This window comes from Chaetodon trifascialis, chromosome 13 (genome assembly GCF_039877785.1).
Source record: "Chaetodon trifascialis isolate fChaTrf1 chromosome 13, fChaTrf1.hap1, whole genome shotgun sequence".
NCBI classification, from domain to species: domain Eukaryota; kingdom Metazoa; phylum Chordata; class Actinopteri; order Chaetodontiformes; family Chaetodontidae; genus Chaetodon; species Chaetodon trifascialis.
In genome coordinates, this window is record NC_092068.1 from 8,437,020 (window position 1) to 8,456,489 (window position 19,470).

At 41.5% G+C, this 19,470-nt stretch overlaps 2 protein-coding genes across 2 annotated transcripts; both read right to left on the reverse strand.

The window, feature by feature from the left end:
- Positions 1-161: 161 nt before the first annotated feature.
- LOC139341260 (lysophosphatidylserine lipase ABHD12) lies at positions 162-6,158 on the reverse strand. Its single transcript, XM_070977677.1, has 13 exons — positions 5,930-6,158; positions 3,474-3,589; positions 3,275-3,380; positions 3,039-3,158; positions 2,870-2,900; positions 2,726-2,771; positions 2,296-2,425; positions 1,530-1,567; positions 1,366-1,445; positions 1,179-1,261; positions 994-1,072; positions 729-850; positions 162-607 (listed from the first exon to the last, which is right to left on the reverse strand). Exons 1-13 carry the CDS (start codon positions 6,022-6,024, stop codon positions 586-588), a joined length of 1,068 nt encoding a protein of 355 aa, XP_070833778.1. The 5' UTR covers positions 6,025-6,158; the 3' UTR covers positions 162-585.
- Positions 6,159-9,023: 2,865 nt separating this feature from the next.
- On the reverse strand, positions 9,024-15,096 carry mocos (molybdenum cofactor sulfurase). Its single transcript, XM_070977875.1, has 15 exons — positions 14,858-15,096; positions 14,669-14,758; positions 14,500-14,566; positions 13,748-14,392; positions 13,557-13,633; positions 13,213-13,412; positions 12,987-13,103; positions 12,518-12,901; positions 12,252-12,414; positions 12,013-12,100; positions 11,499-11,623; positions 10,453-10,549; positions 10,153-10,294; positions 9,952-10,056; positions 9,024-9,826 (listed from the first exon to the last, which is right to left on the reverse strand). The coding sequence occupies exons 1-15, from the start codon at positions 14,967-14,969 to the stop codon at positions 9,722-9,724; spliced, it is 2,517 nt and encodes an 838-aa protein (XP_070833976.1). The 5' UTR covers positions 14,970-15,096; the 3' UTR covers positions 9,024-9,721.
- Positions 15,097-19,470: the final 4,374 nt, after the last annotated feature.

Sequence of the window (19,470 nt, forward strand, 5' to 3'; positions counted from 1 at the left end):
ATTTGAACTGACATTCTTTAAACTGCACCTGAATTCACTATGTGTTCTGTGATTAAAATGAAAGAACTCAAAATTTCAGAAATCACGTTTTGTTTTGTTTTTTTGTTTTTCTAAAACCAGATGCAAGGGCGCCGAACAGACATGTCCCAGCCGTTCTCCTTGTATTAATCTCAAATGTCACAGACACCTCGACATTTTAATCTTTGGATTACCAAAATCATTATCCAGTACTATAGATGGGCATTATCACCATACAACAACGCCCAGGAGAGGGCACCTTCAGCAACAATAGCTCATCTAAATTGCATTTCCAGTAAGAATGTTATTTCTAGTTCTCATAAATCACAATAAATTAACCACACACACAAGTTTACCAACAATTTCTGCATTCATTCTCAAATTAAGAAATGTTCCAACCCAACATTTCAGTCATAACGATCAGATATTTAAAGTAAAACACACTTTATGCAACATTTATGCAGCCATTAAGACAAACCATCTCAATGTAGCATGTGATCAAATGAAATAAACGCTCTGCAAGTGCAAGTCTGGCCCGGTCTTTCTGCTTCAGTCGTCTTTCCAACATTACAAGGACTGCACCCATGTCCTGCAGAGGAGACACGGTGAGATATACATGTTGTAGAAATAAAGCAGATCATTTAACAGACACAGAATTGTAGAGCCAAAATACAATCACTTGTAGCATTATCAGTGAAATGTCTCCTCACTTTATGATGTCAGGCAGATGGGCGTCTCTATATAAACCGTTGTGCAGATACCCCAGAGAACCGTCAAATGACACCAGCTGGACTCGCTCTGCATTCTGGGCACTCGCTGCTACCTCGTACATCTGGGAGAAGAAAGCAAAGAAAGTTCAGTCTTACGAAAACAAAAAGTTATCCTAGAGAGGACGCTTAATCACTTTTAGCTGCGAGGAAAATACCAGGAAAATACCACCTCAGTTTACAGTGCAGCTTTCAGAGTCAGTCATACCTGCTGAGCAATCTCAATGGGAACCAAGTGATCGTCCTCTGAATGAAGGAAAAGGATTGGGCTTTTCATTTTCTTCAGACTGCGAATAAGGAAAACACATGTTAATTCATTGCATTTTAACGGTAATAACAACATTATTGATTGTTTGGTTATTACGAATATTTGACTGTTTCGTGTTGACTTACTTTTCTTCTGTTGGAAAGACTACCTTGTTGTCTTCCCATGGCTCTCGGAAAAAGTACCCAAAGCCTGGAATTTTCCAGTAATACTTTAAACAGAAGAAAAATAAAACGCTGAGCAGTTATGCATAATATAGCAAAGAGGAAGAAGAAGAATAAATGAACAAACCAATCATCAAAAGTGGTAACTTGCCCAAGAAAATGGATTAACCGGTATCTCCTGTCGAGCACTATTGAATGCACCCTCCAGGATCACACCATCAAAAACCACCCCTGAAAACAAGAGGAAATTATAATCACCATACTGAGATTTCTTCTTCTTCCTATTTGCCTATATTTACTGGTAGCCAAACCTACCTTGCTCAGCCAGTTTTACTGCAGTGTTCGTGGTCACTCTGCACAGAGACATGAAGAACAACAGCTTTACACGTGCACATGTAGGTCCTTTTCAACTATTCCTGACTGCGGCAGGTTTGTTGTAGCTGTGGGCTCATTTCAATCAATTCTGTCATGAATGTTACATGTATTTCACTGATGACAGAGTCAGATTTGTTTGGTATAACTGTCAATTAAATAATTTGCCACGCAAGCAGAAAAATGAGAAGTAGCTCATAACTACTATTCAAATAGCTGCTTACACTCAGTTTCTACTATTTCTCTTACATTAGCATTTTCTAAAAATATATTCTTTCCTACTTTACTTTGAGTTTGTATCTTATTGCTAGACATAATCGTATTGACTATGGTGACATCTGTCTGCAGGTTGTAGCAATTGTGTGACAAAACTATTTTAGAGATCTCTTTGGTTCTTCAGTCTTTTATGTTTTGATCCTGTGCAGTGCAAAGTTTTTTGCACTTCACTGATTTCCGTTGAAACTTGTTGTGTTGCTGTGTGTGCAGCTCTCCTCTTCATCTGTTCAGCCATTGCAGCCATCACTGCTCATGCTAACTGCTGTAGGTTGCTGCTATACCATATCAATTAGATATGAATAGTAAAAGTATCAATTTTGCAGGTGATTATTTCAAAATTTGAAGTTTAATATTTAAAAAAAATCCAAAATTGTTAGTACAACAGTGATTTAAAAGTGAGTAAAATGCTGTATTGGTAGTCTTCCCTACTGACCCAGTCCCAAGAGAGTGCCCCCAGATGACGATCAGACTCTTTCCACTGCGTGCTTTGACCCAGTTGTACAAGTAGGTGGCATCAGTGGTCAGACCAGCTTCAGTCGGCTCCCCAGTGGAATCTCCAAACCCTGTCAGAGTTTCTCACATCAACTATTGCTCACTGACAGACCACGGAGCTGTTTTTCACTGCCACCAGGTGGCAGCCACCCAGGGGGAAACCTGCACTAAACACTGACCTAAAGTTGAACCGCTGTCCTTTGACTGCCTTAAAACAAATAACTCATCGAGCACAACAGCAATCATATGGCTGCAAATGATATTAAATCATTGTGAGAGGGTTGTGTATCACAATCAATATGAGAGGCAAAGAAGCATAGAGATGGAAAATATGTTTAAACGAAGAGTCATAAATCATCATTTGCACCAACCTCTGTAGTCAGGCACCAGCACGTGGTAACCAAGCGCACTCAATACCTGTTGACACATAACACTTATTCGTCATCAGAATGGCTATTGAGACTTTCATATCAGATCTCTAAAAGATTAATATGTTTCTGCTGGTGATCACTCACTTTTGCCACTCCCACCCGATGAGGGGCTGCCCTGTTGGAATGATTCACAAACAACACATGTGCCAATAAATTGGTATTTTCCAAAAAACAAATATGTCTAGCTGTGTGGCACTTTTACTCTCTGCTTCTTCAGGAGCCAACAATAATACAAATGAATCATTTATCATACCTTGTGCCTGTGTTGCCATGAAGATATATGAAAACTGGACTTCCATTGCTTAAACTGTTCTGGTACCACGCCAAGTCCTTGCCTTGTGCCTCCGTCCCCTGACTGTCGGGGACAGTGTGCCTTGAACAGTTCCAAATAATACATACTCTTAGAGACACAGCTGATGATTGGATCATTAATAAAAAGTCTTAGCCATTTTGTATCTATGCTGTAAGTTGTACTTGAGTTGTACTTACCATACACCAAGGGAGATTCCTTCCTCTGATGTCAAGTACATGTTGATGGTGTGATTAAGGGAGAAATCAGCAGGTCGGCTGAGGTCGACAAAGAATGGCACCCTGACTACAAACAGGAAAAGAAGAGAGGTGGGACCTTTTCTGTGTGCAACTTGAGGATTTACAGTACTTCCAAGAGGCAGAAAGGAAATTCACTTACGTCTGTGAGTGTAAACAAAATGCTGGATTAATTCTGGGAGTACTCTGAGCAAGAAAGGCACCAAAAGGAAGATAACTAAGCAGGCCAAAAAGCCTCTTTTCAGCCAGCTTTGGGACCTAAGAACAGACAGAGAGAGAGATTAAATCAATGTGACTACTGACCATCTAACCATTATCGTACATGTGATGTCAATGAAGGGAGATGACCCTCTTGGGGCCCATGTGCTCAAATATTTGTTGTCATTTTTATAACAAAGCCAAACAGACTGCAATTGACTGACAAGCAGTGTTACAAGCACTATACATCACCATCTGTTCAATTAACAACAGCTATTATTGATTATTACCAATTTTAAATCCCCTCTTCCAAGCCAAGATCGCCACCACTGTAAAGCTGATTTCAGCTGCAACTCAGCTCCTTTTCAGCTGCAGAGGTTTTTGGATGACTCAGCAAATGTGGGTCACTGACTATGTAGTTTGTACACTTTTTTCCCAAGCGAAGCAGTCACATCACTATTCAGACTGTACATCAGTAAGTGAGCACATCACCACTAATATGGGCCAGCAGTCATTGTCTTCAACTTGGTAGTCCAAGCTGTTACATTCATTTAAGTACAAAACCAGCCTCTACAAGGACTGCACATCAGGTTTACAGCTCAGCAGTCTATTATTTCCAACAGTTATTAGGTTATGACTGTTTCTGTGGCTTCCACTGTCTTTTTACGAGGAAGTAACGTCATGCAAATCACAGTTGAGCTGACAATGGTGCTCTCAGTCACCAGTGAGGGGAGCTCCACTGCTAAAAGCTACTGATTCAGTCAGTGACAATGGTGATTCATTACAGTCACTTCCATGTGAATGTTTGTTGGTAAAGACTTGTTCATAGCTGTACTGAACACCTCTGTTGGTGCACGAGGGGAGGGTGGAGGAGGATGTGGTGGATGACTCTGTTGAGTGGTGCAAAAAGATCCACATGCACCTCCATGTAGGCAAATGAAGAAAAAAAAACATCCCAGTGAAACTGGCACAACAGACGTACACTCAGGCTCATTGGCACATACAGAGCTGCTCTGCACATGTCCTACCATTCTGTGATTGCAGCATTAATATGGAAACATTAATACGGGAGAGAAGAACTGAATCTAATCAAACAGACAGGCTGTCACTGAAGACAGTCTTTACTCACTAGAGGCAACAGCAGAAAAGAGGATGCTTTTCGGAGTATTGCCAATTAATGGACAATACATCCCACCACCCCATTAACACTCTAATCATCCACAAGAGCCCTTTTAGTCAAAGACAGATTTCTCCACACTGCTCGAGGGAAATGTATAGGAGGGCGTTCATTCCAGCAGCCATCAGACTGTCGCCTCCTCTGTCCAGAGTTTTACTGTACCATTCATTTCCAAATCTTTTCCAGAAGATATCCAAAAGCTCATAGATTTTTAATGAAGGCACAACTGCAGTGTGATGTAATGCAACCTTTGTGTTACTGGACAACCACTCCACAGGAGTGTCTGCTGAGTTTAAAATTTACACATGGGGTCAATGTGGCAAAGGCACAATACTGGATTACCTTGGCTACCCAGTACCAATGGGGTGTTTTAATCCAGTTTTGGTGTTATTTTTATTTACTGTTGGGTTACTGGATCAAAACATTATGGTATTCTACCCCCTGGTACTGGGTCATATTAACCCAGTGTTGCATTGCTACTTCAATGGGTCACGTTCAACAAAATGATTTCTTAGGGTGCAGTAATTTACAGATTAACTGTCATTCTCTAAGATTACAACCAAAAATTTGAATATAAAGATAGTAGTTCACAAGTTTGACCAAAGTTCAGAGATATTTCCATTTTTTCTGAACATTTCCAGTCTTCGATTACAGAGGTTCAAATTAATTACAGTGGAGAGTTCTGTGTCCATTAAAGTGTCCTTTCCACTTGTGTGGTTTACCTGAGTAATACACATATACTACATTTTTAGTATTAAAATTGTTTAATGCATCATTTGAGATGTTTACTGCAAAGCCCTGGAGGGCTATTCTAGGATCTGAGCTGCATTTTGTTTGAGGGTCACTATTTCATCCTGCAATTGCTATGTGGGTCAAACTCTTGCTTCCTATATATTGTCTTGCTGCAACAGAAAAATAGCCTACGCAAACTAAATCATAAGCCAGCTCAAGTCCAGTCACAGGAGGGGGTAACCTGGCAACTGTCACTACATGCTAAGTTACCTTACAAACTTCAGCCTGGGGGATTTTAATCACTATGACCACTGATTAGGAAGTTAGTGGAAAATACGGCAGCACACGCAGAAACTAACTGCACCCTTCAGAGATCTCTTTCATTACAACCTCACTGCCACTTTCAAATCACCAGTAATAACTATGCATACACGCAGGAAAGCTAACAATGTTAATTAGAGAGATAAAGTTAAGCTTGCTCGCTAACTCACGGTGCTGCCTGTTTTCTTGGGACTTTGCCAGTCTTCTTCTCTTTGGTGGCTGCAGAGGGTGAACTACCCGGTTTAACGGCCCTGTTCCTCATCATGTAACGCCAGTATGATTTAAGAAAAATAAAATGGAATATATATATCTATCTATATATATGTGTGTGCATTCCAACGCCTGGTCCTGTCAAGCACGTTTTCTGACACTTGGGTAGTGGCCATAGACATAATATACGTAGACGCCTCATTACGTGCTGGAGCGTAATCCAGCGTCGCCGCCATATTGGGTGGGTCTCCGCTAGCACCAGAGCCAACAGAAGTCAACGTAAAGAGAGCAACAATGCCCCTATTTTATTTATTTATTTTATTTTATTTAGCTTCCCAGCCCCAGTTACAAGCTTAACAGGGTAGTGTAAGACGCTGGAATGACCTAGACTTTTAAAGCTAACTTTTCCAGGACTAAAAAAAAAAAAGAAAGAAGGAAAAAGTGTACTGGGCAGGAATATATGGGAGCTTTGTATGTATGTATGTGTTAAAATCAGTGTATATCACAAACATCAGCAGTTTCAGTCCAGGCTATTATGGAATCTTTGTCATCCTAAAGCTGTGAACAGTTGTTTAAATTTAGACACGTCAGGCCAGACGGTGTGTGTGTGTGTGTGTGTGTGTGTGTGTGTATGAAAGTGGACTGTGGGCCGACACACATGATGAGTTGGCCAAAAAGAAAAAACCCTCCTCGTTTCGACAGTTTGTTTTGGTGAAGTTTTATTCCAACACAAATTAGTATAAAAACTTACTCAAAGTTTAATACACATGTCAACAGGTTATGCGAGTTGTCTGGTTTTTGTGCGTGTGTTGTATGCGCGCGCACGCGTGCATGTGCCTGTGCTTAACTTAACATTAAATAAACTCAGCGCACAAAAACAGAAATGAAGAAATTCTTGTGTTATTGGTGTGTACAGAAGGGCCATGATTTTGTGTGTGTGTGTGTGTGTGTGTGTGTGTGTGTGTGTGTGTGTGTGTGTGTGTGTGTGTGTGTGTGTGTGTCTGTTTCTTTACTAAAATCTAAAAATAATTCACTCATACATTTATTAATATGCCATACCATGTGTCTGTATTATGCTCTTTAACAAAGACAAAGTATTTCAGCATGAAAGCATTTGTTTTTAATGTGTGACAGCGTCCTGTATCATAACTTCATCTCTGACGTTTGTAACAAACCAAACCGTGTGAAAATCGGGTAAAAATTAGAGGAGTTGAGATGATTATGGTAGCTGGACATACACTTTCCTCTGTAGAAATAAATGCACTGGGGACGCATAGGAGACCCATCCAAGATGGCGGCCGCGCAGGCGTCTACGTATATTATGTCTATGTATATTATGTCTATGGGTAGTGGCTAACAAATAGTTTGTTCGAAGTACAGTATAATCGCGCGGGGGGGGGGGGGGGGGGGGGGGGGGGGAGGACTTGGCGTTGTTAAGGTAGCACTGCTCCAGACGCTCTACACTACAGAGCACCATACATGGTAGCCAAGACGCCACCTTAAACAGAGCACGCAGTGTATTGCATTCTGTAAACCAGGCTTCATTTCCTGCCATTATCCCCAAATTCTGACGCAGAATTACTGCTGCAGCACTGAAAATTCTGCGACACAAAATTCAGACTCTTGCATTGCAACTAACATTGATGTTTAATTACACAAATGACATAACTGTCATGACTCTTGTGCAAGCAAGGGAACAGGGATGCAGAGGAAGGATGAAAATGCACACAACTGAGGCAGATCTAGTGCAATTCAATAATTTTATTATATAAACTGAGGGAGGCATACAGAGTGAGTGAGGAGGCCATGGGTCAAAACCAGAAAGCACTCCCAACACCATCAAACAAATCCAAGATGGAGCAAGCAAAAATCCAAAGTCCAATAAACAGGCAAAAGGTAAAACACACAAGTTAGGCTGGCAGAAACAGGTTCCAGATACAGATCTCAGGGAAACTGATAAAAACAATACAAGTACAGAGGCTGTAGAGCCTAGACATGAAGGACATGAAGCACATGATAACATAACAATCTGTCATGGAACAAAGGAAGTGAACTAGTACAGGAATATGGCAGATTAGGAAATGAGATGCAGATGGAGGGATGGGTGGAGAAGCTCTGGTGACTGCAGGGCTGTGGGAAGAGATGTGTGGATTGGTGGGGCAGTCAGGTGATAAGGAAAGGAGGGAAAGTCTGAGGACATGAGGAAAAAGGAAAAAAAAGGCAAAGAAGGGGCTTGAGGAGGACAGAAATGTGGCTGGAGAGGACAGACAGAGAGAGACTCTGACTGCCATAAAATTACAAATGGAAACATACAGTGTATGCCTCAGCTGGAGTACTGTTATACTGTCTGCTTCTCCAGGAACCAACCATGAAACAAATAACTTATTTCGGACATTAAAAGTCCATAGCAAAAAGAAAGTAAATAAATAGAACACACATTTAGAAAGTAAGTCGTTATTGATTAAAAACAGAAATCTCTCAGCAACAGTCATTGGCAGTGTGCACAGACTGCTGTCGCGGTGAGTCTGCATACCATAGAGAGATGGGTAACATATTAAAGGAGATGGGTGACATATTGTATTACAGGAAAAATCTGAGTAAATGAGTCACTAATGGGCTTAATGAGCATGAAAATGATCATGAATCATATCATACCGCCTATAAAAATACCATATGAGGGAATATCTTTTGGTAGTATGGTGCCATCCCTCCAGATCCAGAGTTCAAGCAACTTGGAGAATCACTGCCAAGGAGCACCAAAGCACCTGGAGGCTCATGGTATCCCAACACCTTATTAGAACACTTTATGTACACGTTCCTTTAATTTGTCATCCATATATATCTACGGTTCAGCTTTTGTTTGGAATCCCTGTTCTCATTCTCTATCGTGTTCAATCAGTGCATGCATTAAATTTCTAGACACCATTTGACATGTGGGCAAACATGCTACAGTACAAATCCTTAAGGCACACAGCAGCCACGTCTTTCTATAACTACGCTATATGTGAGCAATATACAGGATATTGCAAGACCTTGACAGATCAGTTGAGCACACATGTACTCTAAGTGCAAGCGTGTCACTCTGGTTAAGCCTTATTGTCTGTCAGGAAATACAAGTTTCCATCCTCTTTACATCAAATTAGACCTTTTTTCTACGTGAACTCTAATGTCCATGTCTGCAGCCTGTTGGGAGCATATACAGAGTGTTGAGTGTCTGGCAGGTTTTTCCATTACAGGGCGCAATATGTTTTAGATTTGTGGGAGCAGTAACAGTGGTGGCGTGTTTGGAATAAATAGCAATATAATCCTCCATGGGAATAAACAGAGGAAGAAGTGTCGAGGATGTAAACATGAACAGTGATTATTGCATCTACCCTGACATGTTTTGGCTTGAAGAACAGTAATACATTCAAATTAAAATTTTGTAGAATACTTCGCATCTACTTTATTGCACACATTTTAAGAACATAACCTTTGAGGGGAAAAACCCCCAACAATCTCATTCACGTCTCATCAAAGCAGACTTGGACAGAATAAAATCTGAATGCTTTGGTATGCAAAGGACACTTGAGAGGACAAAAGCCACCAGGGCTACACACACAAACAGAGTGGCATCTATAGAAACCCCCCACAGCGTTTGACAGGTGATCTTTAGGTCGTGCAGTGCAGCAATGACAAGACAAAAAAGGTGTCACCAAAAAGGTGTCACCAAAAATAAATAGAGAGGATGTTACAGATGGCAGATGACTACTTCAAGAACTGTGTGGCTCTGGCTGTATGAGCGAACCAGCTGACAGGACACTCGTTGTATTGGAGCCCTCTGGTAGCTGATGGGTCAGGTACACACCGAAAGTCACCTAAAAATGTACCGAATAACAGGCATAGTGAATTATCTTTCATGCACACACAGTTAACCCACCCACCACTGCCACTACACACACATAGCATCTACATGAACGAGCAGTAATTGCTTTTGACTGACCTTCCCAGCGCGGTAGGCCGACAGAGACATTAGCGGCTCTTTTGTTTTGGTCCCAGTCTCCTGGTTTACTCCAACCATCTGGCACCTTCCACACTGACCTGTGACCTTTGGGTTAATCACACAGGGAGCACATTCATTTTTGAGAAGTGCGCACTCAATGCATTTGAAGATTTCATCATTTATCTCAAAGTGTCAGCTCACCATGAATTGAGTGTTGCCAATAATCAAGTGTGACCAATTATCCTCCTCAAACGGTTCTACTCCAGCGATGACTAAATTGGCTCGGAAGCGGCTAATGACATTCTGCGTGTCAAGGAGCTCATCGCCCTCGGAATCGTCCTGCCTGAGACAGAGAATGTGGAAATTGCATGTTATTTTGCTACGCTACGTAATTCATCCATTGTAATGTAAATGTACAGGCATCTAGGCATCCTGATGTTTTCCACCAGAGTCTTGTGTGTTTTGAATAACGCATGTGTTTATGCTCTCATGTGTTCAAACCTGCTGCTCATTAGTTTCTGAATGAGCTCTGCACTGGCACGGTTGATCATGAGATACTGAGCTTCATTCACCAGGGAGAGGGATGTGGGGGTGGCAGCTAGAAAGGAAAGACTTCATATTACTCCAGTGATTTATTCGATTTATTTGATTTGAGGAAAACATTGTGATCTTTGCTTTGAGCAGTTTGACGTTCTTCTGGAATGTGGGAGGTGGAAAATGTGTGACTTTAGTCAATTTGTTTGATCAATTGATCAAAATGTGCACTCACAATGCAAATGACATGAAACAGGCTATGGCTATAGAAAAAACCTTGTATCACTGTCGATATAAGTCTCAACTATCAATCTCGACCAAGAAGTCCTTGAAATGCACTGAAAATGTAAATTTGAACATCTACAATTCAATGACAACTAGGCACACTCCATCTGCTGAGAAAGACTGAGCGATACCATCAAAAGCTAGAAACTTTATAGATCAAATACAGTTAACACAACAAATGAAAGACCTAAAAACCTAGGATGATGATGCAAATAACCTGTGAATTCAATAATGCCATAAAACTGTGCTGCTCATTAATACAACAAAACCAAAACCGATTTTACACAAGGGTCAGTGTATTTGTGAAGAGGAGTTCTACTCAGCCTGTGAAAATAGTTCGATAATGTCTTCTGAGGCTGTGGAGGGAGCGTTCCAAAGGCTGAGAGAATAACCATGATGATTTTTTCAGGAGCTAACTGTTTCATCTTCTCTGCTCACTTAGTTTTATTGCATTCTTAATCACAACAAGTGGTGTTCAGGAGATCCTACGTTTGAATTGTAACTCCTAGTTTTTGAAAATTATTTGAGTTACTCACAATCTTTCCTGGCATACAGGCGCACCCGGCTGCGAATGACCAGCAGATAGAAATGCAAGGTCACAGCCACAACCAGGCACTGCATTATTAGCTGGAAATATGAGCTTGCATTGCTCATGTATAGTATGACAGATAAATCCAGGGTAAACAAATGAAAGGCACGCACAACAGGTGAAATGCTTATATAGGTACCTCCACTGGGCCTCGTCTTAATTTCTCGGGTAAAATCAGGACTTTGTCTGATCAGGCGGCATGGCTGTCCAAGGAAGTCTGAAAGCCATGATGCAGCCTCATCCCCACAGTCGACAGTCTCCACCCTGGGGGAAGGTGGAGGATTACATTGCAGAGGTCCTGAGGGAAATCTACAGAGTTTGATACAGCTTGCTATTTGGTGAGACACATAATCCAAGAATCACAGGATGAGCAGCTTTTTTTAACTTGTGACTCGTCGCGCAGGTATCTGAGGAGATTAATATTATCTCCCACACATTGTTTGTTTTTTCATTAAAAATAATAAATAACAGGAATTTCATATGAAATGGAGAGCAGGACACCTTATATTGCCATCCACTGTAGAAAGGCAGCATCAAGAACAATGGAGTAAGAGAATGCATTGATATGAGCAAAAAATATGGAAAAAAAATGATATGTGTCACGGCATTTCCTTCAGCTGCTGCTTTCAGATGTTTTAACATTGCCAGCTTACCTGTCACCACAAACTTTACTCTGACACACTTGATGGCTGGTGTGCATTTGAGTGTTGTTTTCCAGGGGAACCGAAATGGTATCCATCCCTGCAGGGCAATGGGAAAAAAAAACATCCTCTAACAACAGGAAATCACAGAAGAAAAACCAACTGATTGAAATTTCTTTTGGTTAAACAATGTGTGTGTGTGTGTGCCTGTGTGCATGTATTTTCAGTGAGCCGCTGACAGACTGTCTGACCGGATGCCTGCAGGAGCAATTTGTTTGAGGGCAGGTGGACTTGTGGGCGAATGAGGCATAAGCGCGGCGCTCTCTTCTGACTCAGGCACACGCTGTTCCCATTCACCACCATCCAGCCTCTGTCATACAGTAAACCCTGCTGTCCCACTGGCCAGTTGTGGACCTGCATGAAGAACAGCACAGGATTAAATGGAGACAGAGAGAGGGATTGGACTATGAGAGACACAGGCAGAAATAAGTGTAAGAAAGAAATGTTTGGGTCAAACCTCATGCGCTCCACATGATTTGATGGGATATATGTAGATGTTGGTCAGAGTATAAGCCTTCTTGTGGCTGTTTGACGCTCTCTGTCCGAATCCCCTCAGTACAGCTTCTGTAGGCTTCTCCTTCTCATCTACTTTACATATTTCTCCATTAGTGACTTTGATTGGAGGATCTTCATTTAAGCCGTGGGACGCTGCTGTGGCTGTTTTTAGCTTCTCTAGTCTCACTTGGTCCACAGTGACCGGTTTCTCCACGAAGCACTCCGCAACAAAGTTCAGGAACTTTTGACAGTCTTCAAATGTTGACATGTAGCCAAAGGACACGCGAACAGATCCGGTCGGCTGGCCATCCACCAGGTCGATGTTGTCTCCGCAGACGTGGCCGGCCTTGAAGAGGAAAAGACAGTGTTTTATTCTACCTACACTGGCCCTGAACAGACTGTGGCATTTTTCCTATTCCTTGATCTCTTGCCTGCAGGTTTCTCTTCATCTGCTGACTGGTGATCCCAAGGAAGGACTGACAGGCCCCGGTGTTACAGAAGCAACCCGTGCGCACATGAATATTGTACAGACTGGCCATTCTGTCCACCTGAGGGCAAAAGAGGAATTGTTTTAATATTCACCAGCACCGCCTACACATAAACATGCAATAATTAAACTGCTGCGAAATAGAAATAAATCCCATTTACTGTCTGCACCTGAGAATACCCAATTATCTGTCCATGAGAGTCCATGAGGTTGAAGTTTAAGATTGCGCCCTGTGTGCTTGGACTCTCAAACTGGCCTTCAGTGTACATCTGAGCCACCGGTCGCCTGTTGCCATGGCAAAGACTTGACAGCAGCATGTAAGTGTAGCGTGCCAAGCCAAACGTGTGCTGCTGGATGTTGTGCATGCCTCCTGAAGGCGAAAAGGAATGAAGACAAGGATGCTGTTGATGCTAACATGAAGCAGATAAACATTAGGAATGATTTGCACATGCATCATGATTCTGCTATTAAATTAGTGTTATAATGTGTTCCTACGCATCAACATGCCCAGCACCTGTGATCCTGTTAAGAGCTTCAAAACTGTGATTCACAGCAATGATGTCCAAGAAAGAGACAGTTCCATCTTCAAATCTGTAGCAGGGAGAAAGAAAATATTGCATTTTAGAGTTAAGATGCAGGAGCTATGGAACAACTGTGAGCTTTCAGAGAATTTCTGGGATTTGGCAGGCCTGTATGGTGCTTCACCTGTCAGAAATGTTTGCCGCATGCACATAATAATCTTCTCCAGAAAGGTAAGCTGCCGCTGTGCCTCCTCCAAAGTAAGTCTTTTTTAGTATGCCTGCAGCGTCGTTACGGACAAGAAGGGCCCCCAGACCTGTAGGGAAGCCAAACATCTTGTAGAAAGAGATGGGAATAAAATCAGCAGGGCAGTCCTGTAGGTTTAGAGGGGAACAGCTGACATGAGAGGCTGCATCTAGCAGCACAAACCAGCGGCCTCGATGGTTGCATGCTGGGTAGAGGCGTCTCGCCTGGATGCCTTTCACATGGCTGAGGGGATACTTCCTCCCAGAGAAGTTGCTCTGTGCTGGGTAGCAGAAGAGATGCGGTGTCTGGCAAATAGCATCTTCACCTTGAGCCTCATCCTTTGCCTTGTTTTCAACTTCCTGCGGGGAGACAGGCAGGGCAACTACTCCCCGGGCAGATGTCAGTCCTCTTATACCAACTACAGAGGTATGGCTGTCAGTGAGGTAGCAGAAGTGACTCCCTGCCTCGCTCTCAGTCTGTGGCCTCCAGGGAAAGCTCTCAGCCACTAATTTGAGAGCGGCTGTACATCCAGAAGTGAAAATCACAGAGTACTCCTCAGGGATAGTGTTAAAATGCTGCAATACCCTGTAAGAAAATGTGCTGTTTTTTACTCATTTGATCCAGCAAAGTGCCATTCAAAGGAGTCACATGGGCCCATTAGAAAGGCTTCTGAGGGCGTGAATAGACTTTACCTGTATCTGACCCTCTCCACGGTGTCATGTGTCAGTCTGCTGCTGGGGTTATAGCTGTGAGGGTTTCCTATTGGGGCACATAACAATAGCTAAATGCTTTGAGTTATATGAGTGATTTAAAAAAAAAAAAAGTATTCATAACACTTGATTTTTATGTGCTTTCTCCCACCGTACACATTCCTTGAAATGTCCTGGCAGTAGTCCCTGAGGAGAGACTCAGGGTACAGAGTAGTGGCTGCATGATCCAGATATGTTATTCCTGTTTACAATGAAAGAGCAGCCATGTAAGCGATCAGCTGACGGCTATCCTGTCACTACCCCACGGTCACTACTACTCATGACTGAACACAATCATTACCTTTAATCCGCGTGAACTCCCGCTCGATCACGTCTTCGAAGTTGTCTCCATGACCGTAGTGACTCCAGACCTGCTTAAAAGTTTCAAAAGTGCACAGTTTTTGGAAATCCATCGATCGCTTTCCGCCGAGGAGAGCTGCAGAGAGCACGCCGCGGGGCTGCTGCTGCTGCTGTTACAGGCGTTTCAGCACACAACGACCTGCGGACATTGTTCAGGGTCTAAGTCCGCTGAGCAGCGGCTGAGCCTAGTCCCTGTCCCCGTGTTGTCCTTGTGTAAACCGGGTGCAGACTGTTTACTGACAGGAGGAGTAACGTCATATAGTATGGAGATGTTGATAAAAAGTCAGAAGTCACTCCCATTAGAGATGCATGTCGAAGTGGACAGCTGGAAAGAATGAAAGCACACACACTGGTACATCAGTCCAAGTTGGCCAGCAGTCTCAACTCACTTCTTATAAACGCTTTGCAATCATGTGACAGGCTGCTTTTGAACCGTCTACAACTCCCTCAACTTTTAGCTTTATTAGCATGTCGCGCTCGCGCAGGCAACAGCTGACAGGACGTACAGAGGAGGACGAGCACGTTCTGCAAAATGATGTTAGTCACATGACTGATTATTTCTCATTATTATGGGCCGTGCTGGGTCATTTCCCATACAATATAATCTTGATAATATGGCCATACGTTAAAATACGTGTACATATAGATAGATTGCGATACCTATATGTTTATTACACACAGTTAACTGCTGTAGCATTAACCATGTGCGACCATATGTTTATTTTGTACAATAATATTTCCATACATTTCAACATAAAGCCATAGACTATATACGCCATATACGTATAGGCTATATTCGACATATAAACGTGTTTAGCAGCTGTTGTAAGTAACATGAGAATGTGGCTGTATGTAGGTAAGTGCAAGATAAGACATAATGAAGAATCCCATGCAAGTATCTTTTGTTTGCAAAACATTCATTTAATCCGAATTATAAAGATAACATAATCCATCCACTTAGAAGAAGTTTCTTTTTCTTACGTATTTTGGCACATTTTTCTTCTTGTAATAAGAAGGCCTTTGTGATTGCAAAACTGCATTAGAGGTACATGAAACATTGAGATTACACTACATGGAATGTGTCACTTCATAAATGATGATGTATCAGATTTTTGAGTGGATAATGTCAGGCTACCAGAGCTGAAAAGCTCCATGTACCATGCACTAAGCAGTGTGTTTGTCCTGTAGCCATTTAATAAATAAATAAATAAATAAATAAATAAATAAATAAATAAATAAATAAATAAATAAATAAATAAATAAATAAATAAACAAACTCTACACTGCTTTTAATATTTGTAAGTAATTATACAAACAATATATTTATTAACCATTATTGCAATATATGTCATATATGATATATTGACCATAACCCTTTTAATTGTTTAATCCCTACTTCTAAACCCAAACCTGAAAAAGACATTTAAGAGCTAAAGAATAGCACTTTAAAGAATGACCTTAATCTTTCAGCCCCTAAAGACATTTGATTCTATTAAACATGCAATAACATCCAGAGAAGAAAATGAGATGTGACCTACCATCTTCAGCTGCCTGATAGACATTAAAGTTAAAGTTAAGCACACATATTGATATAGGAACCAAATCAATACTAGTTTGATCATGTCTTTTACTCCTCTAAATGGTTATTATAAAATGTAAGTCTCAGTAATAACCTCACAGTAATCCCTTTACATACAATATATATAATGACTCTCATACTCATTGACACACACACAGTGCATAAAGGAGTACATTTAATACATTTTGTTCCTTGGCATTTAGAATCTTATTAAAATACATATTATTCCAGTGTAATGATTATGTCAGGCCACTAGACTGTCAAGTGTTAATAAAGCTAAGGACCGATAGTGATAGAAGAACCATGAGTATAATACAGTCATCCTTGAGCCATTCTTTCTGTTTAGTTAGAATTAGTGCAACTATGACCCCATTTCTTTTCATTTTTCAGTTAATTTGAAATCTACCCATGTTTCAGTACCTGTAACTGATTACACCAACAAGACTCAGCAATCGCTTCACAGTAATCTCATTACATATAATCCCAGACTCTTTAATCTCATTGACACACACGGTACGTGGAGGAGAGGAAATTAGTCACAAGTGATTGGCATGAAATGCCTGATCATCTAATGGTGTTTGAAAGGATAGAAATAACTGTCACATACTCTGTCAGATGCCTTGCTCTTGACAGCTTTGTTGTGGTTCTGATTCTGTTTCCAGTTTGGGAACCAAAAGCCAGTTTTATCATACTTTTCTGGACTTTCATTGACCTCCATTATTTAACCCCTTATCCTATCTTAACCTAACTTACAAAACTTAACCCTGAAAAGTGAGGAATGGTAAGATACCTTCAATTTAAAGCATTATCTCTATCGTTGTGTCCTCAAAAGAAATTCAATCCTTTTAATCATGGAAATGCCACTTAAAAGTAGTTTTGAAATCCTAGTTGAGATGTGAATGTAATGTGGCTTGGTTAGATGTCTGATAGACGGCGGCCATGAGGCTCACAGCAGCCATCATTGTCCCCGTGCAACGCAGTGAATAGTAATTAAATATGCCACTTATGCTTCACTGATTCATTTCCTTCACAATTTTGAAGCTCAGCTGAATACATTTTTCTGTGCAGAAGGGCTGTATTGTATCCAGTATGGCCTCATTACGAGGGCAGAAGGGCTTGGTGTGGGGGAGGGCAGAGGCAGTGAGGGGGGGAGAAGCACCCCATGAAGACATTGTGCTTAACATCACTAAATACCCCAAACGCCACATTGTCCTTCCCAGCCCTCAATTAGTCGGGTTCCCTGTACAAAGCACCGATTTCATACAGGGAGATTTATTTTTAGAGAAAATCCGGCCCTGTGCAGGCAGGAAGCTCTGTGAAAATCTAATGAAGAACACAGCAGTCATGCAGAGTTGTTAGCCTCAGAGCAACATCGGTTAACAAAGCCTCTCTTCAGTGTCTCTATGTGTGTTTCTGATGACTGCAAAAGGCTAGACCTTCCCGATTTTTTTTGTTGTGGTCGCTGTAACTGTAGTCTGCTCTATCTGTGCTGGACACCCTCCAGCCAAACAGCCTCTTTGCCCTGCCCTCAGGCCTCTTCGGCTTGTGGATCTCCGTGCGGAGGAACGCCTCTTTGGTGGCTGTGACAGGGAGAATTAGGCAAGAGATGCGGGTTCACTTGCCCTGCGTAGGGGCTTATCTTGGGCTAAGCTGAGGGACTAATAGCAAAGCCAGCCTCCGCTCCAGCCGGTCTGAGGGCACAGGGAACCATCTGTCCACTCTGTGCATAACTGACAACAAAGGGGGCAACATTGAACACGGACGACAAACTAAAAGGCCGTTCATTTAGGAGATACCAGAAAAACAGAAGAGGAGAGAGAATTTGTATATCAGGTCAGTGCTTTATACCAACCATTCTTGTTGCTTTACAGGCCTCTCACTGAGCCATAACTGCAAAGGTCAAGACTGTTCACGGCTCAGCTTCTACTGGTCACAATGCTGCAGAGTACAATAGTGTTGGGGACAGAAAGTTGAAGTTGAACTTTTAATTCAGCGTTCCTCGGCTCTGTACATTTAAAGAGAGATAAAGAACGCGTGGCTTTGTTTTAATGCGCTACTCCTGACTCTCGTTACACTGAGTTAATGTGAGCTGGTTGTTTTTCTGTACACTGCTGCATTGCAAATGCATTTTGTTGCACTTGTAACTTCATAGATAGTTTGGGCTACAATGAATTGTCACATTTGGGAGAAATAACATTCTGTACGACCCCATGCTTATAGTCTGAGATGGTGGTTATAAATAGTATGTTACTTAATCAAGAAGTAATTAGTGATAGGTCGGTAGAAATCTTTCATTATGATAAATATTCATTATTTGACATGTGTTTCAAAATGTGTGGAACATTTTTGTAAGTTTTGTCTAGGAGCTTTATTCCTGAGCTACAAGACTATTGTATCTAATCATCTTGTAAAATGCAGTCATCTTTTCATTACAATGATCAGAGTGTTAAAGATTGCTTTGTTTTAGCCTCACATTTGGAATATACAGTATTTTATAATGAAACCCTTCAAGTAATCCACTTAGACATTGTTCTCCATTTCCCTCAAGGATTAATGTTCTGGGCTTTTTTTTTTTTCTTTTCTTTTCTTTTCTTTCTTTTTTTTTTTTTTTTTTGAATTTCTGAAGCACACTTCTGCCTGTCAGTGCTCTGGGAGCTGGCTTCCAAATTATCTGTTTTATCATGTATACTCTGTGGGTGCTGTTGTGCACCAGTGTTTTGTTCGGAAGTCTTGAGTGGGCGCTGATGTGCTAGAGGTGACAGAAATGGGTCAAAGGGGTCTTAGCATTAACTAAACAAATCCCAGGCTATAGGATATATATACATATATACATAGAGATGTTGCTGTTTATTTGATACATTCACAGTAACTTTATAATGATATGAAGAGAGGAGAATAGTTATGAGCCTTATTAGCAGTAAAACACCCTCCACTTACTCATGATATGGTTTGGATTGAGTCCTGTAGCTCAGTCT

Bases quoted from the DNA above. Each gene is read 5' to 3' on its own strand.
- LOC139341260 (XM_070977677.1), bottom strand. From the start codon at position 6,024: ATGATGAGGAACAGGGCCGTTAAACCGGGTAGTTCACCCTCTGCAGCC. The intron at 1,262-1,365 runs GCAAGTTACCAC...TTCTGTTTAAAG, and splicing joins CGGTTAATCCATTTTCTTGG to TATTACTGGAAAATTCCAGG. The intron at 608-728 runs GTGAGGAGACAT...TCTCCTCTGCAG, and splicing joins CATCTGCCTGACATCATAAA to GACATGGGTGCAGTCCTTGT.
- mocos (XM_070977875.1), bottom strand. From the start codon at position 14,969: ATGGATTTCCAAAAACTGTGCACTTTTGAAACTTTTAAGCAGGTCTGG. The intron at 14,393-14,499 runs GTAAAGTCTATT...ATTTTCTTACAG, and splicing joins GTGGAGAGGGTCAGATACAG to GGTATTGCAGCATTTTAACA. The intron at 12,415-12,517 runs GTTTGACCCAAA...TTCTTCATGCAG, and splicing joins AATCATGTGGAGCGCATGAG to GTCCACAACTGGCCAGTGGG.